The sequence below is a fragment of the Oncorhynchus nerka genome, linkage group LG10, assembly GCF_034236695.1.
Source record: "Oncorhynchus nerka isolate Pitt River linkage group LG10, Oner_Uvic_2.0, whole genome shotgun sequence".
Classification (NCBI taxonomy): domain Eukaryota; kingdom Metazoa; phylum Chordata; class Actinopteri; order Salmoniformes; family Salmonidae; genus Oncorhynchus; species Oncorhynchus nerka.
Genome location: NC_088405.1, coordinates 45,760,223 through 45,779,950, shown reverse-complemented (window position 1 = coordinate 45,779,950; position 19,728 = coordinate 45,760,223). Strand labels below are relative to the sequence as shown.

At 40.5% G+C, this 19,728-nt stretch overlaps 1 protein-coding gene across 3 annotated transcripts in view; it reads right to left on the bottom strand.

Annotated features, from left to right (window-relative positions):
- The window catches only part of smoc2 (SPARC related modular calcium binding 2), an 85,802-nt gene that overhangs the window by 19,604 nt on the left and 46,470 nt on the right, over nt 1-19,728 (bottom strand). For 2 of the 3 annotated variants that reach the window (XM_029670024.2, XM_029670025.2), the window contains exons 8-10: nt 15,853-16,039; nt 15,650-15,706; nt 14,816-14,898 (exon numbers count right to left, since the gene is read on the bottom strand). In XM_029670024.2, coding sequence (XP_029525884.1) covers nt 14,816-14,898; nt 15,650-15,706; nt 15,853-16,039 — 327 coding nt within the window. The remainder of the gene's footprint in view (nt 1-14,815; nt 14,899-15,649; nt 15,707-15,852; nt 16,040-19,728) is intronic. The other variant, XM_029670026.2, reaches the window with a different exon arrangement.

Below are 19,728 nucleotides of genomic sequence, written 5' to 3'. Positions count from 1 at the left end.
TGAAACATTTAGTGCTGATCGGTCTAGCGGTTCTGGAGAAGAAGGCGTTTAAAGTAGTCAGCTTCATTGAAAATGACCAAAAATCCATCAAGATCAAACTGACAATCCAATTTTATCACGAATGTTTGAATGTTTTACTATTGAGTCCACATTTTCAGCACCACTAGTATACAAAATAGAGATTCTTTTTAATTCCTTCATGTTAACACAAACATCATCGTAAATGTTTTAGTTTTTCATTTGGTAACTACTGTGGCTTGTGAAAGTATTCACCCCCTTGGCATTTTTCCTATTTTGTTGCCTTACGTGCATAACTATTCACCCCTCCCCTTTTGTAGTGGCAGCTTTTGCAGGAATTACAGCTGCAAGTCTCTTGGGGTATGTCTCTATAAGATTGGCATGTTTAACCAGTATGATATTTGCCCATTCTTCAAGGTAAAACTGCTCCAGCTCATTCAAGTTGGACGAGTTCCAATGGTGTACAGCAATCTTTAAGTCATACCACAGATTGTTAATTGGATTGAGGTCTGGGCTTTGACTAGGCCATTCCAACACACTTAAATGTTTTCCCTTAAACCACTCGAGTGTTGCTTTAGCAGTATGCTTAGTGTTATTGTCCTGCTGGAAGGTGAACCTCTGTCCCAGTCTCAAATCTCTGGAAGACAAACAGGTTTCCCTAAAGAATTTCCCTGTATTTAGCGCCATACACCATTCCTTCAATTCTGACCAGATTTCCAGTCCCTGCCGATGAAAAACATCCCCACAGATTGATGCTGCCACCACCATGCTTCACTGTGGTGATGTGGTTCTCGGGGTGATGAGAGGTGTTGGGCTTGTGCCAGACATAGTGTTTTCCTTCATGGCCAAAAAGCTCAATTTTAGTATCATCTGACCATATGTTTGGGGAGTCTCCAAAATGCCTTTTGGCTAACACCAAATGTGTTTGCTTCTTTTTTTCTTTAAGCAATGGCTTTTTTCTGGACACTCTTCCGTAAAGCCCAGCTCTGTGGAGTGTCCTAAAGGGGTCCTGTGGACAGATACTCTAATCTCCACTTTGCAGCTCGTTCAGGGTTATCTTTAGTCTCTTTGTTGCCTCTCTGATTAATGTCCTCCTTGCCTGGTCCGGGAGTTTTGGTGGGTGGCCCTCTCTTGGCAGGTTTGTTGTGGTGCCATAGTCTTTCCACCTTTTTATAATGGATTTAATGGTGCTCCATGGGATGTTAAGTTCCTGATATTTCTTTATAACCCAACCCTGATCTGTACTTCTCCACAAATTTGTCCCTGACTGTTTGGAGAGCTCCTTGGTCTTCATGGTGCCGCTTGCTTGGTGTTGAAAACTCTGGGCCTTTCAGAACTGGTGTATATTTACTAAGATAATGTGACCGATCATGTGACACTTAGATTGCACACAGGTGGACTTTATTTAACTAATTATGTGACTTCTGAAGGTAATTGGTTGCACCAGATCTTATTTAGGGCAGTCATAGCAAAGGGGGTGAATACACACACCATTTTTCCTTTGTACATTTTTTGAATTTTTTTAAACAAGTCAGTTTTTAAATTTCACTTCACCAATTTGGAATATTTTGTGTATATTTATTTCATAAAATCCAAATAAAAATCTATTTAAATTACAGGTTGTAATGCAAAAAAATTTAAAAATGCCAGGGTGGATTAATACTTTTGTAAGGCATTGTAATTGCTTGCAAGGTCTAGAAGGATAAATACATTTTTTATAAAATGATGACATTTTTGATCACTTGTGGTCAAAGTTTACCCCTGTTGGTGCTTTTACGGTAACATAAACAACATATAAGATTGTCAAGGCGACAGGACAATCAGCAACAACAATATTCACTTTGGAATAGTGCATGATATACTGAAACTTCTGTACTTTTTCAATACAAAAAAATATGGTTCGGTACTTGAATTTGGTTACGTTTGGTACTTCTGTCAAATGTGTCTCACGTGATTAAGAGGATCATGTCTGTATTAGCAGAGCCCCTTTACAGTGAAGAGCAAAGTGCCTGCTCCACTTAATCATTCATTTCCAGAGCTGTCTGGACTGCATTGTTAGCTCCCCACTCATGCTGCACAGACGTTAAATACACTTGAATAATGCAACACGGCATGGAGAAATATTGAAACTGTTCATTACTTTTTGCAAAAAAAATGGGGGATTGTTCACAAAAACTGGGAGGTTTAAAAAAAGCTTCCAAGAAAGTAAAGAAACAGCATTCTTTTAGGGGAATTTCGGTATTTTCGCAGAACGTACCATACAAGTTCCCAAGTGGTTCTATATAATTTCATATTTAGAATTTGGTGTGACATCAGAAATATTCTCAGAATGTTCAGAGAATACAGTGCATTCAGAAAGTATTCAGACCCCTTGACTTTTTCCACATTTTCTTACATTACAGCCAGTGGTGTAAAGTACTTAAGTAAAAATACTTTAAAGTACTACTTAAGTAGTTTTTGGGGGTATCTGTAATTTACTTGACTATTTATATCTTTGATTACTGTTACCTGTACTTTACGACATTCCTGAAGAAAATAATGTACTTCTTACTCCACACATTTTCCCTGACATCCAAAATTACTTTGAATGCTTAGCAGGACAGGAAACTTGTATAATTCATGCACTTAAAGAAAAACTCCCTGCTCATCCCTACTGCATCTGATCTGGCGGACTCATTAAACGCAAATGCTTTGTTTGTAAATTATATCTGAGTGTTAGAGTGTGCCCCTTGCTATCCGTAAATTTAAAAAACAAGATTGCTCCGTCTGGTTTGCTTAATATAAAGAATTTGAGATTAGAATTTGAAATTATTTAAACTTTCACTTTTGATACTAAGTATATTAAGTATATATACTTATACTAGTATATAAGTATATTTTAGCAATTACATTTACTTTTCATACTTAAGTATATTTAAAACCAAATACTTTTACTTTTACTCAAGTAGAATTTCACTTGGTGACTTTCACTTTCACTTTTAATTGTGTAATTTTCTATTAAGGTGTCTACTTTTACTCAAGTATGACAATTGGGCACTTTTATCACCACTGGTTACAGCCTTATTCTAATGGATTAAATAGTTTTTTCCCCTCATCAATCTACACACAATACTCCATAATGACAAAGCAAAATGTTTTGTTTTTTTGCAAATGTATTAAAAATAAAAAACTGAATTTTCACATTTACATAAATATTCAGATCCTTTACTTTAATCCTTTACTTTGTTGAAGCACATTTGGCAGCGATTACAGCCTCAAGACTGGACATTGACTCTATGTAAACTGGAAACTGTATATCTGGAGGCTGCATTTATTGTAGCTGGGGATTTTAGCAAAGCAAATTTGAGAACAATGCTATGTAAATTTTATCAAACAATAGGGCTAATTCTTCCGCGATGCATACAAAGTAGAGGTTAACCGATTATGATTTTTCAACGCCGATACCGATACCAATTATTGGAGGACCAAAAAAAGCAGATTAATTGGACGATTTTTTAAATGTATTTGTAATAATGACAATTACAACAATACTGAATGAACACTTATTTTAACTTAATATAATACATCAATAAAATCAATTTAGCCTCAAATAAATAATTAAACATGTTCAATTTTGTTTATATAATGCAAAAAGTGTTGGAGAAGAAAGTAAAAGTGCAATATGAGCTATGTAAGAAAGCTAACGTTTAAGTTCCTTGCTCAGAACATGAGAACATATCAAAGCTGGTGGTTCCTTTTAACACGAGTCTTCAATATTCCCAGGTAAGAAGTTTAGGTTGTAGTTATTATAGGAATTATAGGACTATTTCTCTATATACAATTTGTATTTCATATACCTTTGACTATTGGATGTTCTTATAGGCACTTTAGTATTGCCAGTGTAACAGTATAGCTCGCCCCTACCTGGGCTCGAACCAGGAACACATCGACAACAGCCACCCTCGAAGCATCGTTACCCATCGCTCCACAAAAGCCGCGGCCCTTGCAGAGCAAGGGGAACAACTACTCCAAGTCTCAGGGCGAGTGACGTTTGAAACGCTATTAGCACGCACCCCGCTAACTAGCTAGCCATTACACATCGGTTACACCAGCCTAATCTCAGGAGTTGATAGGCTTGAAGTCATAAACAGCTCAATGTTTGAAGCACAGCAAAGAGCTGCTGGCAAAATGCGCGAAAGTGCTGTTTGAATGAGCCTGCTGGTGCCTACCATCGATCAGTCAGACTGCTCTATCAAATATCAAATCATAGACTTAATTATAACATAATAACACACAGAAATACGAGCCTTAGGTTATTAATATGGTCGAATCGGGAAACTATCATTTCAAAAACAAAACGTTTATTATTTCAGTGAAGTACGGAACCGTTCGGTATTTTATCTAACGGGTGGCATCCCTAAGTCTAAATATTGCTGTTACATTGCACAACCTTCAATGTTATGTCATAATTACGTAAAATTCTGGCAAATTAGTTTGCAATGAGCCAGGCGGCCCAAACTGTCGCATATACCCTGACTCTGCGTGCAATGAACGCAAGAGAAGTGACACAATTTCACCTGGTTAATATTGTCTGCTAACCTTTCTTTTAGCTAAATATGCAGGTGTAAAAATATGTACTTCTGTGTATTGATTTTAACTGACATGCCTCGTTAAATAAAGTTGTAAAAAAAAAATATCGGCATCCAAAAATACAGATTTCCGATTGCTATGAAAACTTGAAATCGGCCCTAATTAATCGGCCATTCCGATTAATCGGCCGACCTCTAATACAAAGCCCTCCCCCGCCCTCCCTTCGGCAAATCCGACCACAAAAACATCTTGCTCATCCTGGCTAATAGGCAGAAACTCAAACAGGATGTACCAGTGACGAGAACCATTCAATGCTGGTTTGACCAATTGGAAGCCAATCGGAGGCCACGATCAGCCTCAGAGGACAATATTGACCTATATGCTGACTTGGTGAGTGCGTTTATAAATAATTGCATTGGAGATGTCGTACCCACTGTGACCATTAAAACCTACCCTAAACAGAAACCGTGAATGGATGGCGACATTCGCGTAAAACTGAAAGCGCGATCCACCGCATTTAACCATGGAAAGAGGTCTGAAGATATGGTTGAATATAAACAGTGTAGTTATTCGCTCTGCAAGGAAATCAAACAAGTGAGATGCCAGTACCGGGACAAGGTAGAGTCGCAATTCAACAGTTTTAGACACAAGACGTATGTGGCAGGGTCTACATGAAATCACGGACTACAAAAACAAAAAAAGCTACGTCATGCATACCGATGTCACGCTTCTAGACAAATTCAACACCTTCTTTGCCCGCTTTGAGGATAATACAGTGCCACCGTCGTGGATCACTAACAAAGATGAAGGTAGGAAACAACATCTCCACTTCACTGACCTCAACACTGGTGCCCCAAAAGGGTGTGTGCTCAGCCCTCTCCTGTACTCCCTGTTCACCCATGACTGAGTGGCCATGCACGCCTCCAATTCAATCATCAAATGATGTGAGCTTGATTACCAACATCGACGAGACAGCCTACCAGAAGGAGATGAGGGCCCTCGTAGTGTGGTGTCAGGAAAACAACCTCTCACTCAACGTCAACAAAACAAAGGAGATGATCGTGGACTTCAGGAAACAGCAGAGGGAGCACCTCCAAATCCACACCGAAGGGACAGCAGTGAAGAAGTTTTAAGTTCCTGGGTGTACACATCACAGACAAACTGAAATGGTCCATCCACACAGAGAGTGTAGTGAAGAAGGTGCAATAGCGCCTCTTCAACCTCAGGAGGCTGAAGAAATTTGGCCTGTCACCGAAAACCCTGACAAACTTTTACAGATGCACAATCGAGAGCATCCTGTATCACAGCCTGGTATGGCAACTACACCACCCTCAACCGCAAGGCTCTCCAGATCCCACTTCCTGGATGGATTTTCCTCCGGTTTTCGCCTGCCATATCAGTTCTGTTATACTCACAGACAATATTTTAACAGTTTTGGAAACTTTAGAGTGTTTCCACATCTACCAATTATATGCATATCCTAGCTTCTGGGCCTGAATAAAAGGCAGTTTACATTGGGCACGCTTCTCATCCAGATGTCGAAATACTGCCCCCAAGCCATAAGTTAAGCAAGTTTTTATTCCTGAATTTATTTATGCTTGCATAACAAAGGGGTTGAATACTTATTGACTCAATACTTTTCATTTTTATTTATTTGTAAATATTTCAAAACACATATTTCCACTTTGACATTACGGGGTGACAAAAAAAAATGGAAATGTAATCCGTTTTAAATTCAGGCACACACAACACAACAAAATGCAGAAAAAGTCAAGGGGTGTGAATACTTTCTTAAGGCACTGTATATTTTAAAAACAGAGAAATCATGTTTTTGACTGCACTGGGTCTTTAAAACTGTAACATATTCTTTAGTCCCCATGACAAAATGTGTAGAATTGCAGAAAATGAACTCTAAACAAAAATCTACCCACCATTAAGAGGGGGGCCAATAAAATGTTTTGCCGTGAGTTGGGGTGCCCACTAACCATATCTTCCTTAGGGCCCCCAAAATGCTAGAGCCGGCTCTAACTCCAAACAAAAGAACATTAAAAAATTTACTGAACTCGTAAATGATGGTTATGAAATAAACGAAAACGTGTTTCTCACAAGTGTAGCATGTTGTGAACTCTGTAAACAAAGTTTCCACTCAAAGAAGGAGAACGGTAAATTACTGTAGGCTAATCATTACATGCGTTAATTAACGAAAACAATCCAAGATGGCGTAGCAGTTAGGCGTCTTTGTCTTCGTCTTGTCGTGTCCCGTGTATATATCTTTTTTCTTCGCATATATTTCGTAAATGTTTTTAAAATATTTTTTTACCCTCAACTCCAACAAACTCTCCTGCAACCCGCCTCCCCAATGTGGTATGGATCTGCTATTTTTACTTTAGAACTAGAACCCCCAACAGAAGCTAGTCAGCTAACTAGCTACTAGCCACTGCTAGCGGTCATCAGCTAACCTTTAGCCCGGACAACTCCTGCCAGTCAGCGCAACGCGATTCAACTCACAGCATACCGGAATCTGTACAGCGCGATTCAACCCACAGCATACCAGCGCAATTCAACCCAGAGCTCTGAACCTTTTCACCTGGATCATCGCAGCTAGCTAGCTGCTACCTGAGTAGCTACTCCTGGCTAATGTCTCTGCCCCGAAGTAGGCGCCAATTAGCCTGGAGCTAGCCTATGCTAGGTCCATCAGCCACTCCTTGGGCTACAATAACAATACCTATTTTGCCAATTGGCCTGGACTCCTCTTACTGCCGATACGCAACCCCGCCGATCCTTCCCGACTGGACTACCAATGTAAACCGCCTGAGGAGGTTTTCAACAAGCTCCTCCATCGCGACGTCCCCTGAATGCCCATCTGCTAGCCTGCTATCCGCGGCCTGCTAGCTGTCTAGAGCATATCGGACTGTTAGCTGAAGAGGTCCATCAGCCAATTTTCTTGGGCTACAATACCTATTTTGCCAATTGGCCAGGACCCTTTTACTACACATAGCCCTTCCGGTCCATCACAACTGGTCTGACGACGTAACTGCCCGAGGGGGCTACAACTGACTCTTCCATCACGACGTCCCCCTAAGGACCTTCTGATAGCCTGCTAGCCCGGCCCACTAGCTGTCTGAATTGCCGTGTCTCCAGCCCGCCTAGCTACTCACAAGACTCCATGATCACTCGGCTACGCATGCCTCTCCCTAACGTCAATATGCCTTGTCCATTGCTGTTTTGGTTAGTGATTATTGTCTTATTTCACTGTAGAGCCTCCAGCCCTGCTCATTATGCCTTATCCACCTCCCACACATGCGGTGACCTCACATGGTTTAAATGGTGTCTCTAGAGACAATACCTCTCTAATCGTCACTCAATGCCTAGGTTTACCTCCACTGTATTCACATCCTACCATACCCTTGTCTGTACATTATGCCTTGAATCTATTCTTCTGTGCCGAGAAACCTGCTCATTTTACTCTCTGTTCCGAACACACAAAACGACCAGTTCTTATAGTCTTTAGCCATACCCTTATCCTACTCCTCCTCTGATCTTCTGATCCACCTCTACGCAGACAACACCATTCTGTATACTTCTGGCCCTTCTTTAGACACTGTGTTAACAAATCTCCAGACGAGCTTCAATGCCAATGACCAATGAATATGTGGACAACTACAAATACCTTGGTGTCTGGTTAGACTGTAAACTCTCCTTGCAGACTCACATTAAGCATCTCCAATCCAAAATTAAATCTAGAATCAACTTCCTATTTCGCAATAAAGCATCCTTCACTCATGCTGCCAAACATACCCTCGTAAAACCGATTCTTGACTTTGGCTATGTCATTTACAAAATAGCCTCCAACACTCTACTCAGCAAATTGGATGCAGTCTATCACAGTGCCATCCGTTTTGTCACGAAAGCCCCATATACTACCCACCATTGCGACATGCTCTCGTTGGCTAGCCCTCACCTAATTTTGTTGCCAACCCCACTGGCTCCAGGTCATCTATAAGTTTTTGCTAGGTAAAGCCCCGCCTTATCTCAGCTCACTGGTCACTATAGCAGCACCCACCCGTGGCACCCGCTCCAGCAGTTATATTTCACTGGTCACCCCCAAAGCCAATTCCTCATTTGGCCACCTTTCCTTCAAGTTCTCTATTGCCAATGACTGGAACAAATTGCAAAAATCACTGAAGCTGGAGACTCATATCTCCCTCACTAACTTTAAGCACCAGCTGTCAGAGCTGCTCACAGTTCACTGCACCTGTACATAGCCCATCTGTAAATAGCCCATCCAACTACCTCATCCCCATACTGTATTATTTTTTGCTCCTTTGCACCCCAGTATCTCTACTTGCACATTCACCTTCTGCACATCTATCACTCCAATGTTTAATTTATATATTGTAATTATTTTGCCACTATAGCCTATTTATTGCCTTTACCTCCCTTATCTTACCTCATTTGCACACACTGTATATAGACTTTTCTATTGTGTTATTGACTGTATGTTTGTTTATTCCATGTGTAACTCTGTGTTGGTGTTTGTGTCGCACTGCTATGCTTTATCTTGGCCAGGTCACCGTTGTAAATGAGAATGTGTTCTCAACTACCCTACCTGGTTAAATAAAGGTGAAATAAATCAAATGTAAAAAACGTAACTAAATTATGGGGATTAATGGTACATTTACCAGGCCTACTTTTGACACGTAATGGAGAATTTACAAAAATAAACAAACAATCAAAGGGCAAATAATTCACACAATGAATGCGCAAGAATTAGAGGGAGACAGCTGAGCGCATTCTGGACAGCTGAGTGTATGCCTTCTGGAGAGAGATTTGCCATATTTTAGCTACACACACCTCCCATTCTTGTCTCAACATTTTAAATTATACTCAAGACACATTATCTTCACACATATTTTAGATGCTTTTCACTGACAGACGCAACTCAATACTCAAGCGTCAAGCTTAGGGTTGCATATTATTAAGCCTGTAGAAACGCATTGGGCGTATTCTGGACACATTTTGGTGTGAGTGAGCCCTCTCACTTCGCCTCTACCTCTCTGCTGAAACTATGTCACCTGAGAAAGCAGAAAGCATCCGAGTGAGTGAAACAGGGCCCCTCTGTCTATATGTAGCCCATGTATCAGAGGCTGTCTGGTGTTGAGAATATTATATTTATTATTTTTTATTTGTTTCTGCCTGCTGCCTGGAGTGTGAATAAGAATGAAAGCTGTTTTCAAGGCAGACGTCTTTTAACACAGTTGTGAAAGCAGTGTCAATCGGCTTTCCTAAAAGAGCCTTATTAAACCAGATCAGTAGATTATGCCATTTTTCCTGCTTCATTGTTTACCTAAAGCTGCCCAACGCTAAACACACTACTGACAAAGCTCCCTTGGTCTGAATTTTACACACTATTAAAATGGCTGTCATCCCATTAGAGGCTGGGTTTACAGATGAATTGAAGGGATAGTTCACCCAAATTCAAAACATTTCATATGTTCTTCCTTACCCTTTAATTAAGCAGTCTTTAGACAAGAAGAGACAGCAATCCATGATTTGGTTTTGTTTAACCTGGCTGCTCTCATCAAATGCTAACTTTGGTTTTTAGACTAAAATGCTGTAGGTGAATGAAACTAAAGGTGACAAAACTAAAGCATAGATTTGTCCAAAGACTACTTACAGAGTAAGGTAACCAATATGTAATTGGTGTAATTTCCTGTCAAGTATCAACAATATTTTCCTGTAGCCAACTCAACGTACTTTTGGTAACAATTTCATATGGGAAACACGGAATTTTTTCACCGCAGATACTTTAACTTCAATATAATCTGTACTGAATGGCATTCCTGTACTAAAAAAAACAAAAAAACAACCAGGAGTCCCTCTTGGGATTTCCCCTGCCCACACCTATCTATCCCTGTCGTCCATCCATCTTCCACTAACTATCCATAGTATCCCCCATACTTCCTGTCCTTCATTATCTTTCCCTCTCTCACACATACGGTTTCACTTCCATCCTCAACTGGCGATTCCTGTCACCGGCCTATTTCACATCTCTCCCTGTTAGTCCCTGATTACATACCTCACTAATTAGCATCTGTCTCCTCTCTATCACACACAAACACACACACAATGTGAGGGGTTGTGGGAAATATCAAGCCAGCCTGCGTCAAGCATTTCATGGATAAACACTAATGATGTCAACAAAGACACACACACAGGCACTGTGTTTCTGCCCCTTGTGTTGGGATCAGCAGACAGGGTAAACTGCTGTGAAACCAACATGGTCTCATTAGAATGTCACCTAAACTGACATATTACTTATATTACTTACATGTTACTTATAGTAACCAGGTTTCCATCCAACCATTTCATGCGGATTAATTACCTAATGCAAAAAAACTGCAATTTTGGCTGTGAAATTTCCCAAATGTCGACAAAACAGAATACTCTAGACAAGTTACGATAATTTTTTTGTTGGTTAAATAGAATCATAATTGAGGTTGAAACGCATCATGTCGAATTAAACTTGGAGTCACGAGATGATATATTACGTTCTACCACAACCACAATGTGGAAAAGCATTTAAAGGCAGATCAAATAAGTTATGATGAACTTCATAATTTATTTCGTAAGTTTATAACTTATGGTGGTTAAGTGCACAGTGATTACCTTCATGCACAATTACATCGGTAGAGTAAAATGGGATGGAAACATATTCGTTTTTTTATTCGGTACACAGAAACTTTAAGCGCAAAAGTGCTTTCATGTGCACTACGTCATCACACAACTTTTTATCAGCGGGAAATCTGGTGGGATAATGCACATATCATTTCTTATGGACTTTAGAACATTTGCATGAAAATCTTTCGCCAATTGTATGGAAACCTAGCTAGTGATCATCTTTAAACCTTATAGTGACATATTCATTATATTTTACTTAGAGTGACATTTTATTTACAGTGCCTTGCAAAAGTATTCAGACCTCTTGGATTTCTTCACATTTTATTGTGTTTCAAAGTGAGATTCAAATGGTTTAATTGCCATTTTTGGTCAACAATTTACACAAAATAGGTCAAAGTGGATTTTGTATTACTAAAATGTAGTTGTTGCATAAGTATTCAGCCCCTTTGTTTAGGCAAGCCTAAATTAGTTCCAGAATAACATTTGGCTTAACGAATCACATAATAAGTTGGACTCACTCTGTGTGAAATAATAGGGGATCACGTGATTTTCGAATGACTAACACTTCCTCTGTCCCCCATAGATAGAACATCTGTAAGGTCCCTCAGTCAAGTATTGAATTTCAAGCACAGATTCTAAAGCCTCATAAAGATTGGTAGATTGGTAACAATAGCAAATCAGACACAGAATATCTCTTTAAGGATGGCCAAGTTAATAATTTTGCTGTGGGTTGTTTGGGTATATGGGACCCATTTTCAATGTTTACTCAAATAAAAATACAATTCATAATTTTTTCAACCTGAGACTCATTGGCCTTGGCTCATTTTCTGTGAAGAACATGTAAAAGAAAACATTTTCATTGAATGCACACTGTGCACCCCCCTACACATTTACATTACATATGTCGTGTTCGGGTCCACTGGTCCCGAGGGTAATAAAAGTGTGGAAAAGTGTGTGTGTGTAGGTGAAAACAAGTAAAAATTAAACAAAAAGGTTTGCTGTGTGCCTTCAGTCTGTCTTCCTCCTCTCTGGGCTTACTGTTTCAACATAGCACCAAGAACCTGTCTGTCTCCCTGCATGTCTGCCTGTCTCCAGCTTTTCACGCACTCTTTACCCTTTGTAGTGTGTGAACCTGCACAATGTTATTACAATACATGATTTGTATGACAATACATTACACTTTTTTACTTCACACAAGCTGGGACTGCAGCTCCTCAAGAGGAATCTGACGATGGCAGGAACAGTACGAAAAAACAAGCCAGAGCTCTCACCTCAGCTGTTGAATACACGGAACAGGCCTATCAATTCCTCTAAGTTTGTGTTCATGGCTGACACGTCCCTAGTGTCCTACATGCCAAAGAAAGACAAAAATGTGGTACTCATGTGTACGCTCCATAGGGATGGGAGAATCTGTAGCTAGGAACATCAAAAGCCAGAAAAGGAGAGGTGGACAATTTAGACAAGCTGGTGACTGGCTACAGCTGCAAAATAAGAACCCCACACTGGCCACTTGTGATATTCTTCAACATCTTGGACATCTCGGCATAAAATGCGTTTGTCATCTGGATGGCGTTGAACCCAGATTGGAACAGAGGGAATCTCCAGAGGAGATAGCTCTTTCATAGTGGAGCTGGAAAAGGTATTGGTAAGACCTCAAATCCAGAGGAGGCAACATATCCCAAGGACCCCAGATTTTGCAGCCATCGTGAGGGGGATTCAGGAGGAGGATGGTGGTGCCACATCCGCCCGACGCACAGAACCAACAACTTCAATACCAGAAGTAAGTGTGAGCGATGTTGTTGCATGTGTGTGTGTCTGACTCTCCTACCTTGGCCTGCTGTAACTATATATGTGAGTGAGATGTTAATAAAATTCCTGAACTAAGTGTTTTCATCATTCTAGATTGCAGCCGGTAGCAACAAGAAGTGTGTGGACGCATGAAGGACAGGAAGACACAGTACACATGCATCAAGTGCAAGAAATATGTTTGCAACACACACACAGTAAAACTCTGTGGTGTGTAGAACAGCCTTCATTTGTATTCAATGGGTCTCATTTATCATTTCCATAAAATACCTTATGTAGAATGGGTCCTTCCGATTTGTTCAGTTCATAGCAATAAACATTAATAGTGATGAAAATCTTGTTTCATTTATATTTGTTCAAGATAAACGTGATCTAATCCACATATGTCTGGATTTTTTTTTAAACTAATAGCACTTTTATTTATACATGTGATCTAGATGAGGTAAATAGCTAATATGAACCATGTATGTTGTCTATATTCCTCGTAATTGATATAAGCCAACATCTAAGTATGAAGTATTTTTATGTAAATTGTTACGGCTGTATTGTTTTAAAAACCCAATCATGTTGTGGGTCCATCAGACCCGCAAACATTGGGTGAATAACAAAAACATGAACTCCACACAAGGGTTAAATCACCCAGACACATCAAAGATACAGTCGTCCTTCTGAACTGACCTGCAGGACAGGAATTCAACTGCTTAGGGTGTGTTACCATGAGGCAATTGGTGATTTTAAAACATTCAATGACTGTGATGGGAGAAAACTGAGGATGGATCAACAATATTGTAGTTACTCCACAATAATGACCTAAATGACAGAGTGAAAAGAAGAATACAAATATAAAGAATAAAAATATTCCAAAACATGCATCTTGTATGCAACAAGGTACTAAATTAATACTGAAGAAACAAAAACACAGCAAAGGAATATACTTTTTGGCCTAATGCAAAGCCTTATGTTTGGAACAAATCCAACACAACACATCACTGAGTAATTGCCTCGTTATTTTCAAACATGGTGGTGCCTGCGTCATGGTATGGGTATCCTTGTTATCTGCAAATACTGAGGATCAAAATAAATGGGATGAAGCTAAGCACAGGCAAAATCCTAGAGAAAAACCTGCTTCAGTCTGCTTTATACCAGAAACTGGGAGAGGAATTCACCTTTCAGTAGGACAATAAACTACAACACAAGGCCAAATCTACACTGGAGTTGCTTACCAAGAAGACAGTGAATGTTCCTGAGTTGCCAAATTACAGTCTTGACTTAAATCTGCTTGAAAATCTATGGCAAGACTTGACAATTGCTGTCTATCCATGATCCCCAACATATTGACAGAGCTTAAAGAATTTTGAAAATAATATTACACAATCCAGTTGTTCAAAGCTTATAGACACCCAAGAAGACTTTCAGCAGTAATCAATGCCAAAGCTGTTTCTAACGTCTATTGACTCAGGGAGCTGAATACTTACGCAACAACTATATTTTAGTTATTTAATTTCTATTAATCTTCTTCCACTTTCACATAGTCTTTTCGTGTAGATTGTTAACAAAAAACATACAATTAAATCAATTTTTATCTTATTTTCTAACACAATAAAATATCACTATATAGTGATATATTAGTTACATAGCATAGTTAGGGTCAGAGACAAGTTGGTTAGGATTAAGATTCCACAATGTGTTCTGGAGAGGAAAGAGGAAAGAGACCATGTAGACTTCATCTACCAAGACCCACCTTGAAGATGTCTGCTTCTGTAATGGTCCTTCGGTTTGGTGGGATGGGCTCTGGCGTTGCCATCACACTTTGGTTGCTCATATCTGTGATACACAATGTAAAGAACTATTAATGTTGTTCAGTTCACTCTTATGGTTAAATTAACAGTGCTATAATTCATCCCCCATCTCCCCATGCAATCAAATGTCAGCAGTTTAAAGTCCCACTTAATCTAGAAATATTACTGTGGCTAAATACTTTCCCTGCAACTTGGAGAGAGGGTGAGAAGCTGCTCCCAAAACAGGAAGGGATAGTGGAGGGATAGTGTGTGTGTGTGAGAGAGAGAGAGAGAGAGAGAGAGAGTGAAAGAGAGAGTGAAAGAGAGAGTGAAAGATGAACAGTGAAAGTGAGATGGGAGAAAAAGAGTGAAAGAGAAAGGGAATTGTGTGTGAGATAGAGGAAAACAGAGAGCGTGGGACACAGGGATGTCTTTCATGCCCTCCCTTGGAAAACGCTTGAGAGCGAAGCCCCGATTGCCACCGCTGTGCCATGCGTCCTGGCCAAGAACAGACTAATGCGCTGTCTGGCACCCTGCCTGGGGCCCTGCCTGGGGCCTTGTTAATCCGATACCTAGCTCTGCATCATTCCCCCCGCTCATTAAAACTGTACCCGCACGCATGCCCCTTCTTTGCCAGCCTCGCCGACCCCTGAACCCCACACTCAACCTCACCAACCGCTCAATCACACACACAGCAGTGCCCATTATGGACCGCTTAGCTACTGGTGACTGGCACTCAGTTTAATGTGTGATTGGACTCTATAGGAAATGTGGATGTGAGGGCATTCTGTATGTACCTGCATGTACGTTGGTATGTAGTTGCATCTGTACACTTGGAAGCTTCAGGACGTACACTATACAAAGCAGGACACAAAGCAGGGTACCCAATAAGACGATATATCGATATCCTACTGTAATACAGGTTGAAAACTTCCATCTCCAGCCCCCAGTCAGGTGTTTTGTAGCTGTACTGTCAAAGTGGGCAGTGCCAGTCTCTCACCTGGTGGAGGTGCCAGGAATGGGCCGCCCTGTGTCCACCAGCACGCACCAGCAGTACCCGGTGGACGGGTGACACTGGACAGGTTTGTAGAGGCCCCCTTGGGCACAGTCGGGCACGAACACCGCCTCGTTCTTGTGCTGCCGTGCTTCCTCCTGGGCCGACTGCTGCTCCTGGTCACATGATGAGGCTGAGGGGTCAGGGGTAAGAGGATGAGCAGCGAGAACAGATCAGAACATCTCAAATCAGCGCAGTGAAGATGGTCCACCTTGGTATATAGACACTCAAACACAGTACACCTGGAGAAGATTAATTTAACTTCTTATGGCTTGGGGGCAGTATTTCGACGTCTGGATGAGAAGCGTGCCCATAGTAAACTGCCTGTTACTCAGGCCCAGAAGCTAGGATATGCATATAATGGGTAGATGTGGATAGAAAACACTGTTAAAATAATGTCTGTGAGTATAACAAAACTGATATGGCAGGTGAAAACCTGAGGAAAATCCATCCCAGAAGTTGGATTTTTTTGATGTGGGTATTTTCAATTGAATGCCTATAGAGTGTCTAATGGGTTAGGACTCAGATTGCAGCGCCTATGGCTTCCACTAGATGTCAACAGTCTTTAGACATTGTTTCAGACTTGTTTTCCGAAAAATTAAAAAGAATGAGACCTTTCTGTCAGTGGACTGTAGAATCATGCAGTGCTGGTTTGCGCGTGTGACCGAGTGTGCCCCCCTCGTTGTTTTTCCTTTCTATTGAATACGCTATTGTCCGGTTGAAATGTTATCGATTATTTAGACAATTGACGAACTGAGGATTAATTCTAAACATCGTTTGACATGTCTCTATGAACTTTACCGGTACTACTAGGAACTATTCGTCTGCATGTTTTGACCGCCTTTGAGCCAGTGGATTACTGAACAAAACACGCCAACAAAACAGAGTTTTTGGGATAAAAAGAGGGACTTTATCAAACAAAACAACAATTTATTGTGTAGCTGGGACTCTTTTGATTGCAACCATATGAAGATCTTCAAGGGTAAGTGATTCATTTTATCACTATTTCTGACGTTAGTAATTCCTTTACTTGGTTGTAAAATGTTTGTATGCTTTTGTAAGCGGGGCGCTGTCCTCAGATAATCACATGGTATTCTTTCGCCGTAAAGCCTTTTTGAAATCTGACAAAGCTGCAAGAAGTTCATCTTTAAGCCGATGTGTAACACTTGTATTTTTTATGAATGTTTATTATGACTATTTCTGTATTTTGAATTTGGCGCTCTGCAATTTCACCGGATGTTGTCAAGGTTGGTCGCTAGCGGAACGCCTGTGCAAGAAAGGTTAAACACACCATTGTTGTATTTAAGCCCTGACCCAATATAACTGAAGTTTGGACTTATAAAACATTTTCTCTTGACATACCTTCCCATCCCTATCCATATTCTGCATCAGACCCTAGACCCACACAGAGGATGAACCAGAAGGTAGCAGTTGTAAATAAAGAGTGCCCCGACAGACATGCAGTATTTTGATTTGTATTGTTGTTATTTCTCACATTATTACATACTGCCAAAAATAACTTTTCGATATTAGATCAACGGTCACTCACCAGCATTTCAACCGGAAATCCGACTTTCTGAATTGGAACCTTTATTTGTACTACCCGAGGCATTTCCACTCATCCCAGGGGCTGCTGCAAGACGCCGGCGACGTAGAAGAGGAATATGGAGTGGGCTTTTATTCTGACTCAGGAGGCGTGTATGCTATCCACTCTGGACAATAAAGTAGACGAGCTCAGGGTGAGGATCTTTTTCCAGAGAGGCATTAGGGACTATAACATACTCAGTTTCACAGAATCATAGCTCTCAACGGATATACTACCCCCGTCCATACAGCCAGCTGGGTTCTCCGTATATCGAGCGGACAGGAAGAAAGATCACTCCAGAAGGAAGAAAGGCGGAGGTGTATTTCATGATTAACTACTCATGGTGTGATTGTGATAAGATACAGGAACTCAAGTCCTTTTGTTCTCTCGATCTGGAATACCTCACAATCAACTGCCGACCACATTACCTCCTGAGATCATTATTTTTGGTCATCGTCATCGCCGTGTATATTCCCCCTCAAGCCGACACCACAATGGCTCTCAAGGAACTACATTGGACTTTGTGCCAACTGGAAACTGCATATCTTGAGGTCGCATTTATTGTAGCTGGGAAATTTAATAAAGCATTTCTGAAGAACCACTACCAAAGTATTTCCAACACATCGCCTGCCCTACTCGCTCAATAAAAATGATTGACCATTGCTACTCCCCCTTCCAGGGTGGCTACAAGGCCCTCCCCTGCCCTCCCTTCAGCAAATCAGATCGCACCTCCATTGCGCCTCCTTTTCTATAGACAGAAACTTAAACAGTAAGTACCCGTGGTAACGTCGGTCTGACCAATCGGAATCTATGTTTCAAGATTGTTTTGATCACACGGACTGGGATATGTTCCGGGTTGCCACTGAGATTGACATTGACATATACACTGACTCGGTGGCTGAGATCATCAGGAAGTGCATAGAGGATGTTGTTCCCACTGTTACGATAAGAACTTACCCAAAACCAAAAGACGTGTTAACACTTGCAGGGCTGCAGGCCCAGACGGCATTCCTAACCGTGTCCTCAGAGCATGCGCAGACCTGCTGGCTGGACTGTTTATGGACATTTTCAATCTCTCCCTATCCCAGTCTGTTGACCTCACTTGCTTCAAGATGTCCACCATTCTTTTAGGGATGGGCATTTTACCTTTTTTGACTGTTCGAGTACTTGCATGCTTTTTTAGAGTACTCGAGTACTCAAATAAAATAAAATAAAAAGCTATTTCCAGAAAATTGCACATGTATCAATATGCCAACAGCGAGTAACAATGCCTAATTTATCATAACCATTACAGAAAACTCATACTAATTGCTAAATTGACCCATATATATATATTCAGTCAATTTATAAAACAAGTGCCATTTAAGATGTATTTATTGAAAACTGTCAAATCAACTGGTTAACATTGTGGAACACAGTCTTCAAAAAGGTAGTAACCTCAGCAGTGTGGCGCTTACTTGTAGAAGCTTTTGCTGTGCAATGGAATAGCCTTGTTTTGTTAATTTTGCAGACAAGACCCTCTATTTCCGGAACCCTCATCACAGTAAAGACACCTATTTTCTAGTAAAAAAAACATGTAATATATCAAAATAAAATAGAATAGTGCAAAGCCATTCGTGTCTCGTGCCTGGAACAGTTACTCTTAGAGTGATAATGTGAAATAGGCTCAATTTGGCAAGAATTTACAAACCAAAACCAAACGAAAGTCTTCCTTTTGATAAGCAGATTGAGTTTATTATGCCTGTTCCTTCTACATTGAACACTGCATGGGGATTAATTATGGCCAAGACATCTGTTTGGGGAGTAGGCCTAGGCTTAATGATTCTGATGAAAATACGCCCTTTGTCTTCATCAAACTAATATCTTTTTCCATATTTTCAGTGTGGAACCTGTCTATGTTTAGTCGGGTAATAGTTTGGGCTAGCCAATTCTAAATGCCGCTAGCAGTTCGTAGGATCGTCACTAACATTAGTTACCACAAACACAAAGTCATAAACCCTGTCTGTTTCTACAAGTTTGCTTCTTAAAAATCAGATTAAACCTAACCCTGACCTGAACCACACTGTTAGCCTTATGCCTAACCTTAAATTAAGACCAAAAAGCACTTTTGTTTTCATGTATTTTTATGATATAGCCAATTTTGACTTTGTGAAACTTTTGACTAGTACCAGTATCCTAAACAACTAATGACAAATGTTCCAAATCTACAGTTCATTGTTGGAAACACATATATCCAT